The 16,772-nt window shown below is 46.3% G+C and overlaps 1 protein-coding gene across 1 annotated transcript in view; it reads left to right on the top strand.

The window, feature by feature from the left end:
- The first annotated feature begins 3,223 nt into the window (after positions 1 to 3,223).
- The window catches only part of Tnn (tenascin N), a 67,158-nt gene continuing 53,609 nt past the window's right edge, over positions 3,224 to 16,772 (top strand). The window contains exons 1-5 of the mRNA XM_021168992.1: positions 3,224 to 3,317; positions 8,935 to 9,376; positions 10,578 to 10,952; positions 11,749 to 12,012; positions 16,227 to 16,412. Of these exons, the coding sequence (XP_021024651.1) occupies positions 8,968 to 9,376; positions 10,578 to 10,952; positions 11,749 to 12,012; positions 16,227 to 16,412 (1,234 nt within the window). The 5' untranslated portion in view covers positions 3,224 to 3,317; positions 8,935 to 8,967. The remainder of the gene's footprint in view (positions 3,318 to 8,934; positions 9,377 to 10,577; positions 10,953 to 11,748; positions 12,013 to 16,226; positions 16,413 to 16,772) is intronic.

Here is a 16,772-nt window from a genome sequence, read left to right as displayed (position 1 = left end):
AAAGATTTTAAAATGCACAACTACAAACAGAAAAACATTCACCTTGGTGAAGCTATCAAGGCTGTAGTAGATAAAGACAGAAGAACTACTTTAGGTTAAAGAAGGGTGAATGCCATGAATTATCCTGGATAGGGTCTTAGAACAAAACAACCAAAACAAAACAAAAACAAAAACAAACCAAAAAACCAAAAACAATCCAAAAACCACCCCCCAAAACCCCTACAAAACAAAACAAAACAAAACAAAAAACTCCAACCAACAAACTAACCAAAACAAAAACAAAAACCACCCCCCCAAAAAAAACAAACAAACAAACCCCAAACCAAACCAAATCAAAAACACTTTAAAAAATATAAAGAACATTAGAGAGAATGTTCTCGTTTGAATGCAATGTATAAGGTAGACAATCAACACTATTGTGTCAGCATCAACTCCTGATTTCTGTCATCACAAGGAAATGATGGGAGAGTATGTCTCAGCTCAGAGAAACTACTGTGCACTGAAGTCATTTACAGTGGAGAAGGTAAGAGGGCAAACAAACCGCACCCTTAACTTAGTCTCAAAAGCTTTAGAAGAACATGGATAGATGGAAATTCTTTATAATATTTTGCCATTTTCATTTAAGTCTGAAACGACTATGAGATAAAGTAGTTCCACTTGTGCATGCAGTGACTGTGCACTTCTCTGCTCCTTCGCTTGCCCCTGTCACTGTGGCCGAGCTATGGCTCTAGAGATTGTCACACTGCTCTCCCTGTCTAAATGACCTTGTGCTGTTGTTTGAGATTGAGCCCTCTTTCTTGTTAGGCTGCTGCAATGAGGGCACCCAGGAGCTTCCTTCACTGATTCACTCACATCTACTGAAGGTGTAGAAAGTAGAATAGTGCAGAGAGAAGAAAGAGACTGCTCGTGTGTGTGTGTGTGTGTGTGTGTGTGTGAAGAACTAGCAGGAAAATTAAGGATGGGAATGCCATAAAGGGCATCTGGCATTAGGAGAACCTCCTGAGGGTGGCATGCAAAGTTAAGAAGCAGAAAAGAAGATCCAAGGGGGAAGAAAGATGTTTGGGAATGGGAATCTTCCTGGTCATTTGCATTTCACCACCCTGGTCACTTTTGTGAATGTCTGGTCCTAATTCCTTGGCCAGATAGCAGAACTGGTGTGGTTGTCAGTACAGAAGAGTGGAGAACATCTGGGCTGATATAGAGACACTCAAAGGGTATTTAGTGGGGTATATGAGAATCAAAATGGATAATAATCACAGTAACAGCAGCAGCTGATACAGGATCCCCATCTTGTCCTTTGGACTAGTCTACAACCTTAGTGGGTTTCATTTTGTTCAATCTACACAATATGATCAGTGTTCCTATTTCAGAGTAGACTGAGACACAATGAGGTTAAGCCAATGGTCATCTGCCCATTACAGAAACAAGCTTCACACTCTAAACTGAAGCCCAAGGGAATCCTAAGGACCCCCCCTTTAGACCTAGCACACTCCACTCATGTTTAGCTACTCACTTTTATGACCAATCTTAGAGATCATGTAACTAAGGGATATGTTATTAATATCCAGCAGTTTTGCTGCACATGACCTGTGCTGTGTGAGAATCAAAAGGGAAAACTTGGCTTATGTTTTTTTACTTTAGAATTTGGAGGTCATTTCTCAAATCAGTAGAAACTACTGGCCCCTTCCCCTGGGCCTGTGCAAAGTGGAAGACCCCTTGATGTCTGCTTTTTGATCTTGCTTATGCCATCATTTTCTGGACATGTGTCTCGTGAAGGGCAAGGATGTTTGATTATGCACGCGTTGGCCCCTGACCACCCTACTTTTCCTGACCTCTAACAAACCACCTTCCCCCGTGCTTCCTGCCTGTCCTGCTTCTTTTCCCCCTGAATAGTGAGTGCTGCGTCCCATTTGAGGGATTCAGTATGATTGAGGCTTCCTTTCTCATCTCCATCCATAACTGTTGTATCATTTATTTTCTTATTGCTAGGACAAAGTGCCTGAGAAGTGGAACGTAAAGGCGGATGAGTTTCTTTCGGCTCACAGTCCTTAAAGCCCAGCACGGCAAGAGAGGCATGGCGGCCGGAGTGTATGGAGCCTGGTCACGTGGGATCTGTGATCAGGAATCAGAAAGACATATGCTCCTGTTGCTCATTCAATCTGGGACCCGAGGTCACATGAGCCGCTCACATGCCGGATGGGTCTTCCCTCCTCGGTTAAGCCTTTTCCGGAAACATCCTCAGATAAACACAGCAGTTCATCTCCAGGGTGCTTCTAAACCCTGTCAAGGTTAAGCGTCAGGACCGACTTCTACATCAGCCCTTTCTCTTTTGAAACACTCCTTGCTTCAGTATAGAGCCCTGAGGGATGAGCAGAACAGGCCTGATCCAATAACAAAACTGAAGATCACTCTTTGATCCTTCTTTTCTTTTGTTCTCATCCTTCTCTTCCCTCTCCAGCAATCTATGATGGCAAAATCAAAGTCCTAGAAAGTATGGACCTTCTCCGTTGGGTTGTGGATCTGCTCTCTGGAACGTACTTTGGGCAGTGCAGGAGAGGCCTGGCAGGGAGGATGAAGCAGGTTGGCCCGTGACCCACTGGAGCTTCATGGGAAGGATGAAATTCTCAGTGTCTGATGGCAAGAGAAAACTGTGGCTCAGAAAGGCACTGCTTGCCTCTCCTGGTTAGAGTTCCCCTGTAGCCAGTGTGGGGGAGGCACCTGGCGAGGTGTAGGGCACAGTGGGTCTCATAGCCCCTGTCCTCAGCCCTCTTCAGAGCCTTGCCTCTCACCTGTGAGGTGATGGAGAAGGAGATGGGAGATGGGTCAAAGCAGGGATTCCCTTGGGGGCCTCTCTGACTTCTTTCTTATTTTAAGAGTAGTAGGCAGCAAGTTCCAGAATGTCTGGAACATGAAAAAGAGACTTAATAAATACACTTTCAAACCCGAGACTCAGCTCCTGGCCAGGAGACATGCAAACGTTTTAATATCCTTGTTCTGCATTTACTTAAATGGAAACAGCCCGTGGTATTTTTAGCTGCTGTGTAATCAATGTAAGAAGGGAAGAGGAATGTATACTTTTTTCCTTCTCCTAGTTAGAGTAAGAGAATGAATTGCTCAATTCTCAACAGAGTCCAGGAAGGGAGGAAAATCCCGGAGTCCCATTGATTGGCTCCTCCTCTGTCATAGCCTTGATTTAAACCCAGGGAGGGAAGCAGAGGGAGAAGATATTGAGGGACGGATCAGCATTGAAGTCTCCAGTACCAGGATCAGCTCACAGGAGGCAGGGGGATTGGAAGTGGTGCCCAGCAGCCTCCCAGGTAAGAGTGCCAGCATCTTGAGGTTTTATCATCGATTAGGAGGGGGATGGTCAGTGTGGGGAAGATTGTAGACTGAAGTGCATTGTTGCAAATCTAGGCAAGGCAATATAGATTAAGTTCAAACTATCTCCCAGGGCCTGTGAATCATATCCATAGCTGGTATCAGACTCTGCCTTTCCCAAGCCAGGAGACACCATCCCCTTACCTGCCAAGCTCAGTGCGTGGGGCACCAGATTCTACGCGGAGCAGTGCATTTTAGATGATGTGTTTTCTTTAAGTCTATTTGTGTTTCTTCTTACACAGACCTCTTCTCTCCGTGTAATCTCTTATGTGCTATAGTTCGTTGTTCTCTTAAAACAGAGCTTTCATTCTGGCTGTGTTTAGGAAGCTATGTCTAACTTTCCCCTCTTTGAGATTTTTGTGTGAACCGATGAAGATGATGCTTGCCGATTCCCCCGAAGGGGCTCATTGAGTTGTCTGTGTTTTAATCATTACATGAGAGAGGAGACTTTCTCTTCCCCTACTGCACTATGGTTACCCTCACAGTGCCTCAAAGTGGGCATTTTCAATCACTTCAAGAGTGATGTGGGACACTGATTTTTTGAAGATCTGACTTTTTATTTGTAATTTTTGTAGGGTGGGAGAGGGCTGGGTGAAGAGGGCAGAGGGAGACAGGGCTTCACCCTCTAAGGACCAGATTAGCTTATATAAGCATTGACAGAATCATAACTTCAACATAGAAATATCAGATTATCCACATCTGTGCAGGTAAGCCATGGCTCTGCCCAGTTGCAGACTCAGGGTGATGGTGACAGTGTCAAGAGAAGACTCAAGAGGAGGGAGTGAGTATCAATACCAGGGTCCTTTCCCTCAGAAACAAAGGAGAAACAGGGCCCGACTTTCTCTCATGCTACTCTGAATTCTTTTAATGTCTTCAAAGCAAAGAAACTGGGCAGATGATTTCCATCCCATCTTGTGGCTTCTGGCTTTCACTCTGGTGCCGTGCTGTAGGGTAGACCAGCTCCTTCTGAGGAAATTATACCCAGGCCCATGGAAACTCTGCCCCTTCCAGAGCCCTGGCTCCCATAGGCTCTGGCTGCAGACATGAGGTCATAGTTTAGGTTCTGTTGGAGCATTTGGAAACACCAGTCTGCAAGCTGATGGTGTTGTGGTATCAGGCCTGGCTCCTGATGGTCAGCAGCTCGGCCTGGTTCCACCCCAGACGACTCAGGCAGATGCCAGCCAGCTGCCATCTAAATATGTGCATAGCCCATGTAGGCAGAACAGCACAAATTCCTGGAAATTAGCATTGGCTCTTCAGCTTGATAGAAGGATGGAACTCTAAAGTTGTTTCAGTGTGTGGAAAACTACATTAAACTGAAGAGAGAAATTGTAACTTTTCATTATGCGTCTCTCCTCATTAGCACTCACCTGAAGCAAGTCCCCATCGTGGCTGTGGAGAATAGGAATAATTGTAGGTCAGCAAACACTTTATCATTTTTGGGGACTCGGTTGGTAAAAGAAGGTTCTCAAATTTAGATCTCTTGTCTATTTTATCTCCCCATTGTGGGTGAGCCCGGACTATGGAGGCTAACAGAAAACCTTTCTGTGAGAAATTAGTTCATTCCCACAGGGATAAATGATCATCTTTGCCTATTGTTCACAGACAGCTTTTAAGGCTCTTGACATAGAAACTGGTATATAAGGAGTGTTTAGAAAATGGTAGCTACTATTATCATCATTCATTGGGCCCTTTGCAAAAGGCAGATTAAGATTTAGTTGATAAAAGGAAATGAGCCTGTCGAAACTCCTGAGAAAGTAGTTGAGCCCCAGGGCTGATCGGGGTGCCTCATTCATTGTCCTTTCTGGTGGGTAGGCTACTTATATAGTCAGAGGGGTTGTTGCATAAGGTGTGAGAAGTCTTACAAACACTCCCTAGGGACTCATTCAATGGACCCAGTGGGCTTGGAGCCCAGGAGCACACAGCCTGGAATGTGCTGTCATGTGCTGTTGTATAGAGCCACATCTTCTTCATCCTTGACCTGTCTCGCATCCTGTACAGAGCCACAACTAAGAATGTTTGTATGCATTTGGCTCAACTGGAAGGTGACCTAGAGGAAACAGTGCTGTCTCATATCCTAGATTCTCTTGCAAATTGAAGAATGGGAAATGGGGACATTGGTTGTCTGAGGTCTCACATCCAGGATGGGTCATACTGCAGTAGGTTGTTTAGCTCCTTGAGAACTTGATTTTCTAGACCAAGTATTCTAGTCACAAGACTCAGAACCACTCAGGGGCCAGGCTGTAGCACACTGGCAAACTATGTTCAAGAAGAATAAAGGAAGGAGTGAAGGTGGCCGGTGATATTTGTGACATCAGGACATCCTTAGCCACCCACTCTTTCTTTTTTCTTCATTGTTTACCGAGGTCTACCCTATTATTTGGGGAGAGAATATCTTCTTAGTGACTCTACTGGAAACCCACCGTAATACAGCTTTTCTAAGACCCAAAGCAGTACACTCATTTGCTTGTGGTTAACCATTAGGCAGGATGAGGTCATGAAGAACAGAGAAAGGCCTGAATTTAAGTACAAAGCTCGTTGCCAGTGGCTAGAAGCTGGCAACTGCTCTATTTGATGTAAGTAGCATTTTTTTCCTGACTCAGTGTGTGTCTTTCTTTAGAGAAAATGAGGTGACACAAAGGCCATACAGCTCTAATGAGAAGTCCTTGTGAACTGAGGAGCATTCTCTCCTCCTAAGGCTTGGTTGACATATGCCCTCATGGATAGAGGTCTTGATAGTCTCTGCTGTTTCCTGCCTTGTGGTGGGAAGTGGTAGGGACCTTAGCTCTCTGTGAGGAAAACACAATTCATCTTCCCAAGCATCAGCTTGCTCTGGCCAAAGGCCAGGCAAGTCCAGGCTTCTGTTCCTGATTTATTAAGGTTTTGTTGAATACCTGGTATACCTTGGCTTTCCTTTCCTTTCAGAGCCTCTCTCTTGAAGGAAATATAGCAGGAAAGAGGATATTTGGTGTTTTTCTTTCCACATCTACAGTTTATATTGCAGAAAGATGAAGAATCCAGACACGAGGAGTGGATAAGTCTGGTGTATGATCCCAGCTCTGCTGTTTAACTAGTTGAATGCCCTGACCAAATTACCTAACATTTTGAGTACTTATGACAAATAATATTGTTGATTGACTGTCATCATTTTGAGGATTAATTGAAGCTAATTTTTTTACTTGTTTGGCCCAGTACCCACGATCTAATAATCACACACAAATCTATTGTCCCTTACTATGTAACTCACACACTATTTGGCCAAAGCTATGCTGTGTAGCTAGAAAACAGGAGGGACCTGTGTCATCCTAGCCTCTACCATCCATGAGCTGACAGGCATTCTGGGCAGGGAACAGACTTGGATTTTTACATGGTCTATTTTGGCTAGAAATTAACACCACAGGAGTGGCTGCAGCTATGAATAAGAAAGAGCATAGAACCCTGTGATGCTAGTGTATCGCAGGCAGATCCATAGCACCAACCATCTAGGTCGCACTGAGCAGTAAATCCAGAGCAAAGCCTTTCTCATGGTGGCCACAGTGGCAGCAGTTATTACAGATACTGTCTCAGTCCTCCTCACCACTCAGTGCTCCTCCTCCTGCAATGATGCACAGCTTTAGTGAGACAGTAGTTCCTGGAGGACCCCTGGTTTCCATGGTTTCCCGTGTATAAATGCCCTTTGCTTCACGAATTCCCCCAGTATCTCTCCCACTTTCCATCAGGAGCTTCGTCACAAAGAATCATCTTTATTCAGAAATGTCTCAACTGTTGTTTTTCTTGGGGAACCGTCTGTGGTGTGCCATGCATATTAATACAGAGGATGAAGTCATGCCTTCCTCATGCTGTTCAGCAAGGAGAGGCTCTCTCCTGCCACACGTTGGAGCCAGAGCCAGCAGCTTCCCTTCTTACTCACACTTCACAGTGCTAGATAGATTGAGGATTTCCCTTGCTCGTCTTCTTTCTAGCAATCACTCTGCCCAGGAAAATCTGAGCTCAGCGTGTGCAATCTGAGAGGCTGCGATTAGCAAGGACATCTTGTTACAATTCGGGACAGGCGACACAGAGGGTTCCTTCAAGAGCTTCTGGGCCTTCTCATATTCCAGGCTTCAAAAGCAAACAATGTAAGACAGGGTTTTGGACAGCGCTTCTGTGGTTTATGGCAGGAGTTCCCCATTTTTTTTCATTTGTTAGGAACTCCTCTGGGGGGAAAATCTGCATCCCATCTAGGGCTCAGGAGCAGTGAGCATGCGGACCGTGGCACTGCATGGTAGGAATGAGCAGAGAAGTTGACTTGGTTGGCTCTATTGTTGCCCAGAGGGGATTTGCGGTAGTACAGTCCATGCCTTGCTATACCCACAGTAGGTGCTTGAGTGGGCCCAGCAGATCTCAGAAGCGAAGGCTCCATTGCTCACTGAGTTCAAATCTGTGGCCTTGCACTTGGTAGGCACATAACCAGCAGCAAGTTGTTATGGCCGCCACTCCTTAGCTCCCGACTTCAGAGTCAAGTGGACAATTTGTTTTGCTTTATCACTAGGATAAAATTGAATGAATCTCTATTCCGTATTTCTATTCCACACCTACCCTCCAACTCCTTTTACTGGCTCCCCCGATTCCACCTTCTCACTCACATAGGCCTCAAGCAGAGTCCCTGGCTTTCCTATTAAATCACTTTCCTGAACTCAAGTCTGTTTTCTTGACAGAACCCCCATCTACTCCGGTGGACATCCTTTCTTATTCCCCGGATCAGGTTGCTAGGAGCTGCACAATACGAATGTCTGTGATGGGTTTGTGTGTGCTTGGGTGTAGTCCTTTCTCTTCTCTCAACTTGTACCGCTGTTCTGGCGTTTCCAGGTTGCTTTCTGAGGTACAGTATTATACAGGGAAAAGGACACCCCTCTACCAAGGCCCTATCATTAAATTGCCTCTGGCTAGTCAGGTACCCATCTCTTTTTCTGCCACTCAATTCCATTCATTCTGGCCTCACCAACCTTCCAAACTTTCAGGAGATGCATGGATGCTTGCTATCTACTCATTAATGGAATCCTGGCAGTAAGAGAGGTCCCCTGACTGTCCTATTTCATCTGGAGAGGGTCCCGGTGCCTAAAATATAGAAAGAGTTTGGAAGAGAACTAGTTTCACTGCTATTAATAGCACATGCCTCAAAGGACAGCAGAGTAAGGACTGAGTAGCACACATGGGTCATATGAAGAGCCCTCTTTTGCAACCTAACTAAATGGATATGAAATCTCCATCACACAAAATAGCTAAGGTGTAATGATATGGAAGTGCTTCTTGCCCCCATTGGATCAATACACACTGTACACATGTGTTGAACTACCACACTGTGCAACTATTACTGTTGATCAAAGACATGGTTGATATTCAGGCTCCTATAAACACTAGGGACTAGGGAGATGAAAGGCTGGCTTAGGCAAGAGAACAGGAGCCCTTTTTGATACTGTGAACAGTGTGTGGATGCTTAGAATCTGTTAAGAGAGGGTAAGTTCCATTCAGCCAGCCCTCATGGCGGTCTTGGTTGTTTTTCCCCTCTGGATCTAGGCCTCCTGGAGTGTCTGATACCTTTCTCCAAGAATGGGTCTCTGGGGGATGCTCGCCTTCCCCCTGGGATTTCTGCTTGCTTCTGTGCTCCTGGTGGCTTCGGCCCCAGCCACTCCAGAGTCTCCTGGCTGCAGCAACAAAGAGCAACAGGTCACTGTTAGCCACACCTACAAGATTGACGTGCCCAAGTCTGCTCTGGTTCAAGTAGAGACCGACCCACAGTCACTCAGCGATGATGGGACGTCACTCTTGGCTCCCCGGGAGGATGGGGAGGAGCAGAACATTATCTTCAGGCACAACATCCGTCTTCAGACACCGCAGAAGAACTGTGACCTGGCAGACAGTGTCCAGGACCTGCTAGCCAGGATGAAAAAGCTGGAGGAAGAGATGGCAGAGCTGAAGGAGCAGTGCAATACCAACCGCTGCTGCCAGGGAGCTGCTGGTGAGGCTACCATCTGGTATTCAGTCTACAAACACTTAGTGTGTGCTTATGTGCTGGGTCCTCCACTAGCCTCATGGGTGCTGTGAGATCTTGGTGCATGTCCCTTTTGCACTTGGCTTTTTTTCAAGGTACAAGCCTTACCCCTCCTCTTTATTCTCTAGAGGCGTCTAGAAGCCTAGGCAGGGAGGACCCAGCAGGCTGGTCTCCCAGACTAATGACACCAGATGGGAATGATCCGAGGGCTGTTCTGCTGACAGGCCAAATTGCTATTGAGGAGGGAAGGGAAGGTATAAAAAGAAGAGAAAGGAAGCCGAATGCGATGTTGAGGAAATTCTCAAAGTTTCTTCAACTGTCCAACAAGGCTGATTTTATCAGCTAGCAGAGTTCTGTGTACTAGAGAAGGTGTATATTAGAGTCCTGGTCAATAGTAGGTATTCAGTAATTGTTAACGCTATATTAGTAATAAAGTACAAAGGACAACTTTTTTTTTTCACTTCTACCGTTTAAGAACATGGATGCCCAGGTGACAATGAGTGGTGCTTTTTTGTTGTTTTGGTTAAGAGTACCCCTAAACGCCAGATATAAACCTAGGAACCAGGGACAACACAACCACTGTGAAGAAAGCATTGTGAACCCCTCCCTCCCACCCCTCCCCCCAACCCCCAGCCAGCAGCCCCACTTTGGAAGTTTCCCTAGGAAGGGAAGACGACATTCCAAGAGGCAGAAGGCACTGCATTGGCTGACCTGACCTCCAGCTTCCCCGAGCTGTGTAGGAGAGCCCTGGCCAAATGCCCTGGCTCACTCATCACTGAGCCTAGGCTACCCTGCCATTTCTGTACACTCAGTTCACAACCAGCAGTGCTGGGTCCAGCTCCATTCTCCAGGATAAGATAAAGTCCCACCTGCCTCTCTCCCTGGAGCACTGGAGCCCAACAACCAATGAGGACCATTTAAAATCCCTTTATAGAAAAACAAAACAAAACAAAACAAAACAAAACAAGACAACAGCAAACACTAGTCACCACTATTCACAAGGAAGGAACCCTCTTTTAGGCAAACAAAAGAGAAGCTGAGATTTGGCTCAAGTAGAAAATATTTTCCTCACAAAGACCCTATAAGATCCAGAAAATGTCAGCCATCTCTGACTAGTCTCCAAGGAAGGAGACCTCCAGTCCTCACCCATGTCTTCTTTTCCTGGCAGATCTGAGCCGTCACTGCAGTGGCCACGGGACCTTCTTCCCTGAGACCTGCAGCTGCCACTGTGACCAGGGCTGGGAGGGCGCAGACTGTGATCAGCCCACCTGTCCTGGGGCTTGCAGTGGCCACGGGCGCTGCGTGGATGGGCAGTGCGTGTGTGATGAGCCCTATGTGGGAGTCGACTGCGCCTATGCCGCCTGTCCCCAGGACTGCAGTGGGCATGGCGTGTGCGTGCAGGGTGTCTGCCAGTGCCACGAGGACTTCACAGCAGAGGACTGCAGCGAGCAGCGCTGTCCTGGCGACTGTAGTGGCAATGGTTTCTGTGACACTGGCGAGTGTTACTGTGAGATGGGCTTTACTGGCCCCGACTGTTCCCAGGGTGAGAACCAAAATGCACGTTGAGGGCCACCCTTCCTTCCTAATCCGTGGTCTCAGTTGCATTAACTCTATTACAGGTTGTCTTACTCAGGACTCTTGCCCTTTACCCTAAATAATGATTGGAGAGCCAAACAATAGAGCTGGCTGGTGGGGAGGGGGCCCCCAAGTTTCACCCAGCCCTACTGGAGGAGCTATACAATTGATGGCTGCTGAGTGTGGCTTCTAGTAGGGTTACCCACAGTTCAGTGGGCAGGCCGCATACCCAAGTGCAAACAGGAAGCACTAACTGGATTATTCAGGAATATGCAAAAGGAAAGAAAGGGAGGCAGGGAGGGTGGGAAGGGGAAAGGGTAGAGGGAGGAAGTACAAGAAGCTGAGAAGGAATGTGTCGAGGGGAGGAAGTGAGGGGTAGATATGATTGAGATACATTGTATCCCTGTATGAAATTTCCAATGAATTAAAAAAAAAACCATAAAAGAATAAAGTCCTGGGTCTCCTGCCAGAGCTTAGAGGTCCCTGGGAGGATTCGGAGAATATGCATTTGTACAGATTCCTCAGGGGCTAGTCCTGGTGGCATCGGTGGTGGTCCTGAGTCTGATAGAATGCACATGTTCCATGTTAGGGCAACCAAACAGTAACTTCCAGGGGAATGGTGTCAAGAATGGTGTGATACTTAATCTGCACCCTGCAGGTCTACCAACATAGCCTTAAGTGAATAGTAGGTGCTAGAGAATATTCATTTGGCCACCCAGTCTTACCCTCTCCACCCTCACCACCTGCTCCTCTTCTGCCCACAGTGGTGGCTCCTCAGGGCCTGCAGTTGCTCAAGAGCACGGAGAACTCTCTGCTGGTGAGTTGGGAGCCCTCCAGTGAGGTAGACTACTACCTGCTCAGCTACTACCCTCTGGGGAAGGAGCAAGCTACAAAACAGGTCCAGGTGCCCAAGGAGCAGCACACCTATGACATAACCGGCTTGTTGCCTGGAACCAAGTACATAGTCACCCTGCGAAACGTGAAGAAAGACATTTCCAGCAGCCCTCAGCATCTACTTGCCACCACAGGTGAGGAGCATCCAGGTACAGGCTGTCTGCAGGGACAGTAACTCTCTCCTGTTCTAGCTCTGATCTATTGCTGGTTCCTTCTGGCTGGACCCAAGGTGAAGGGCCTGGAAGACTTAACTCACAGAGTCCCCGAACCTTGGATACAGAACGGGATGGAGGATGCAGGAGACTGGCTAGACTGGCTTGCAGGGCATTGTCACCACTGCATCAGCAGACAACACCAGACTGATAAAAAGAATCAACATCACCCGTATGTCACTAATGCTTCAGGTTCATGTCTCAGTGAACATCCAGGGAATTAAAAGAATAGGGAGGGATTTATGACTTGCATCAAATAAGGAAAGCTCAGGGAACAACTCTCAAAGCAGTGTTCTTCTCCAAACAAAGAAAGCAGGGGAGGGGTGGGGACTTCTATTCAGAAACGCATATAGTAGATTGCCCTGTCACACACATGTAATGACAAGTACATTCCTGAGCATTGAAAAAAAAAAAAGGCTAGAGTCTTGGGAGTCCTTAGAAACCATGTTAAAAATGGTTTCCACGTAAGCACTAAGCACTTATAATCTGAATGCTGGGAAGGAGGAGCCCGGTGGCTCGCTGGCCAGCCAGTCTAGCCTACTCAGTGTGCTCCAGGCCGATGTGATGGCCTGTCTCAAAGACCAAGGTAGAAAGATCTTGAGAAAGAATCCCTGAAGCTTTCCTCTGTCCTCTATGCACCTGTGTAAGTGCACCAACACACACACACACACACACACACACACACCATGGACACGCACCATGGACATGCACAGCGGCTAACATTAACGTGTTAAGAATCTGGACTTATAATGCAGATGATGATTCACAGTGACTGGACCATTCTGACTGGCTCCTTGTCAGTCACTTTAAAGGCCTTTAGCTGCAAATCCACCACACTGACACCACCACCATCACAGCCACCACCATCAGCTGTATTGGCACACGTCTGTAATCCTAGCCCTTAGGAGAAAGACGCAGAAGCTTGAGATTCTGAGAGACCCTGTCAGTATAGTAAGTTATTTTAAAAGACAGCTTTCTTCCTCTAGGTGTGGGGAGGAACTACATTATGTAGCAGTCTAGCAGCTAACACTGTAGAAATCCAGTTTTTCATGAATATTCTTTTTTTTAAGTTTCTATTATTACTATTATGATTACTATTATTATTATTAAATCTTTTTTACAGTCTAGTCATTATTGCCCTCAGACTGTTCTTCATCCCATTCTCCCCACTCCCCGCATCTTCACGAGGATGTCCCCACACCCACCCCATCGGACCTCCCCACTCTCTGGGGCCTTCAGTCTCTCAAGGATTAGGTATGTGTTCTCTCAGTGAGGCCAAACCAGGCAGTCCTGTGCTATCTATGGGTCAGGACCTCATATCAGCTGGTGCATGCTGCCTAGTTGGTGGCTCAGTGTCTGAGAGATCTCCGGGTCCAGGTTAGTGAAGACTGCTGGTCTTCCTATGGGGTCACCCTCCTTCTCAGCTTCTTCCAGCTTTTCCCCAAATCAACAAAGGAGTCCACGGCTTCTGTCCACTGGTTGGGTGTATGCATTTGTATCTGACTGTTGGGCCTCTCAGAGGGCAGCCAAGCTAGGCCTCTGTTTGTAAACACACCATAGCATCAGTAACATTGTCAGGCCTTGGAGCCTCTCCTTGACCTGGATCCCGATTTGAGCTTGTCACTGGACCTCCTTCCCCTCAGTCTCTTCTCCATTTTAGACAGTTCTTTTAGACAGGAACAATTCTGGGCCAGAGTTTTTGACTGTGGCATGGCAATCCCATTCCTCCACTTGATGCCCTGTCTTTCTACTGGAGGTGGACTCTACAAGTTCCCTCTCCCCACTGTAGGGCATTTCATCTAAGCAGTTTTGACATTTGAGAGTTTGGATCAGTCTAGTTGTCTGAGTGACTGATTCCCTCCATTGCCCAAGGGTCCCCCAGGTGCCAGGTGCTGTTCTAGGAGCTGACAAATGCACTGTCCTACCCTACTCTAAATCCCCGGGGAAGATCTGGATGGGTAGGATGTTGGCCTGTAGTTGTCTTTGCTGAAACAGAAGGCTGCCTTGCCTGTTTTGGTAGGAATGTGGTGAACTATGGTAGATCAGTATTGTAAGGGCTTTGAGAGGCGTGGCAGGATTTTGTTAGCAAGCACTAAAAATACCCCTGCAGTTGAACAAGTTGGGTTTTGTTGTTCATTTTATCCTGGGAAAATACATCATGGGGGAACTCCAGGAGTGTCTCAGTGAGAATGGAAGGAAGGGCTGGTTCTAGGATATGGGGTTTAATTAGATAACCTGGGGGAACAGGGATTTGCTTTGATTGGGATATAGCCAAGGAGTGTGTGTTGGGGGAGAAGTGGGCATCTTAGGACTCTTCTCTAGAAAGAGGGCTCACTAGAAGCAGCCTAAGCGGTGGTTGGAAAGAAGTAAGCACCATGTCTGTTAGTCAGGAGAGGGGACATTTTGTCATTTCTGTGGACAATAGTCTTGCTTTGGTCTGTGTTCAGACACTGTCATAGAATGGCTTTGTTTTTGTCTCAGTCTTGCATGTTTGCAAAGTGTCCTTGGCTAATGCTAATGTTCTGTGGAATGACTTATGAGCACGGGAGAATACTAAGCATAGCTATGAGAGCCAGGCCAAACTTCTGAACAGTAGGGGCTGCTTTTGTCTGTAGCTACATCTGCTACAGACAGGATAGTGCTGAAACTCCCAGGGAAGGGCTGGAACATCTGTTCGAAAGCTTCAGCAGCTCTTCTTAGAGGCTTTCTCTGAGGATTTGTAAGATCTTGCTACAATGAAGTTTGTCTTTCTGTCTAAACTGATTCAAGTTCAAATCTGTCTTCCTTGCCCTTCAGGGAGCTTTAGGCCTACTAATACATATTCCCACCTTGAACATTCTCCTTAATTCCTTGCTTTAAAAAAAGTGTGAATATTTCCCAATTCTTTTAAGCCACATCAGACCTCTTCTACAATCCTGAAGTCACCTTCATTAATTTCCTATTGGCTTTTCATTTGGAGAATTCTTTCTTTGAAAGAAGTCTCAAAGCAGAGCCTGGGCCTAGCAAGTAGGGGCTATAGGTGAGAAGAAAGGCTCTGAGAGGTTCTTGTCTATAGAAGAGAGAATCAGAGATACAACAGAGGGACCTTGGGATAACTAGGTTCATACTCTGCCTAATATAAAAGTTCATTGTCATACATCCTTGATGAATGGTCAGCCACAATGGGTGGCAGTGCCTCCAAGGTAATGATGACAAGATCTTGGAAGGGGGCAAGGCTGGGAATCTTGGAGGTTTTCTTTTTCTTTCTTTCCTTTCTTTTTCTGTCTCATACTGTAAGAGCAAGTTCTATCAGCCTGGGATACAGCTATTGTAATTCTAAGTGTTCACAAAAGCCCTCAGTTGACCCCTTCCAAAAGATTTTCCCTTAGAGTGTCATCCATTTGAATTAAAATTTTAGGGTTTGTTTTCCAATTGGCAGGGCAAATGTTTAGCCCTCTTATTAGTCTTATTGTGAACAAAGGAATATGATGAGTGTCCTTTACAGGATAGAGCAACAGGGCAGCATGAATACACTGGGGACCTTGTGGAAGTATTATAATTAGATAGAAGGTTCAAAGAAGATGAAGAGAAAGACCAGGTTACACATCATCTGCTTTGCAATTTTGTTTTGGGTTAATGTACAGAGCACATGAGTACCATGCGCTCTAATTTGAGAGTTAGAAGAAGGATCTAGTTGCATTAGCAATGTTATATTTTGAAAAGTTGAAATGTATTGTCCCAGTTTTTATATGTATCTATTCCTGTGGCTAGTGCAAAGGACAGGGACTCTGTAGCTAAAGGGAGAACACCCATTAAGAGCAGCTGAGCCTTGGGCTAGGCACTTTGGATACTGGCCCGAGAGGAGCAGCTCTAATGTGGTCAGAGTCTGTATGGAAGGATGAGATGCATGGTGCATAGTGGAATGAGCAGTGGAGTCTTTCTAGGAAGAGTCTGCCTTCTGTGGAGATGGTCCAGAGCAACAGCCAGCTGTTACCTGGGTTAGCTCCAAGATTCCTGTTAAAGACTGTGTCTTTAGCTGAAGCCAGCTCTCAGTGTGTCAAGAAAGAGGACTGACTTAGTGGCCAATGTACTGTCTCAGACCTTTGTGACTTCTGCATTCAACCATTTTCTCTTGTCTTCTCTGATTTCTGCTCTAGATCTTGCTGTGGTGGGCACAGCCTGGGTAAATGAAGAGACTGAGACATCCCTCGATGTGGAGTGGGAGAACCCTCTGACTGAGGTGGACTATTACAAGCTTCGGTATGGCCCCTTAACAGGGCAGGAGGTGACAGAGGTCACTGTGCCCAAGAGCCGTGATCCCAAGAGCAGATATGACATCACTGGTAAGAGTCTACACTGGGAGATTCCAGATGTTGGCTGAGAAGCAAAGGTGGAGTGAGACAGTGTATCCTGGGTCTTAGGAACCACACTGGATTCCAGACTCCTAGATATAAGCCTACCCTGGTGGCCTGCTGTCTCTGCCAGCATTTAAGGGCTGCAATCCCAGGGCACTTCATTTACAATGTATGTCTCAAGTGTCCTTCCAAGTCAACATATTTTTTGAGGTCCTATGTATATTTTAAGATGTATTTGATGCTGTATACATACTTCTTTTGGAGGAATATTGGGATAGAGTGGGGAGGGAGGAAGATATATATATATATATATATATATATATATATATATATATGTGTGTGTGTGTG

This window comes from Mus caroli, chromosome 1 (genome assembly GCF_900094665.2).
Source record: "Mus caroli chromosome 1, CAROLI_EIJ_v1.1, whole genome shotgun sequence".
In the NCBI taxonomy this organism is placed as follows: Eukaryota; Metazoa; Chordata; class Mammalia; order Rodentia; family Muridae; genus Mus; species Mus caroli.
The sequence above is the reverse complement of the archived record's forward strand: the minus strand, read 5'-3'. Positions and strand labels throughout refer to the sequence as shown.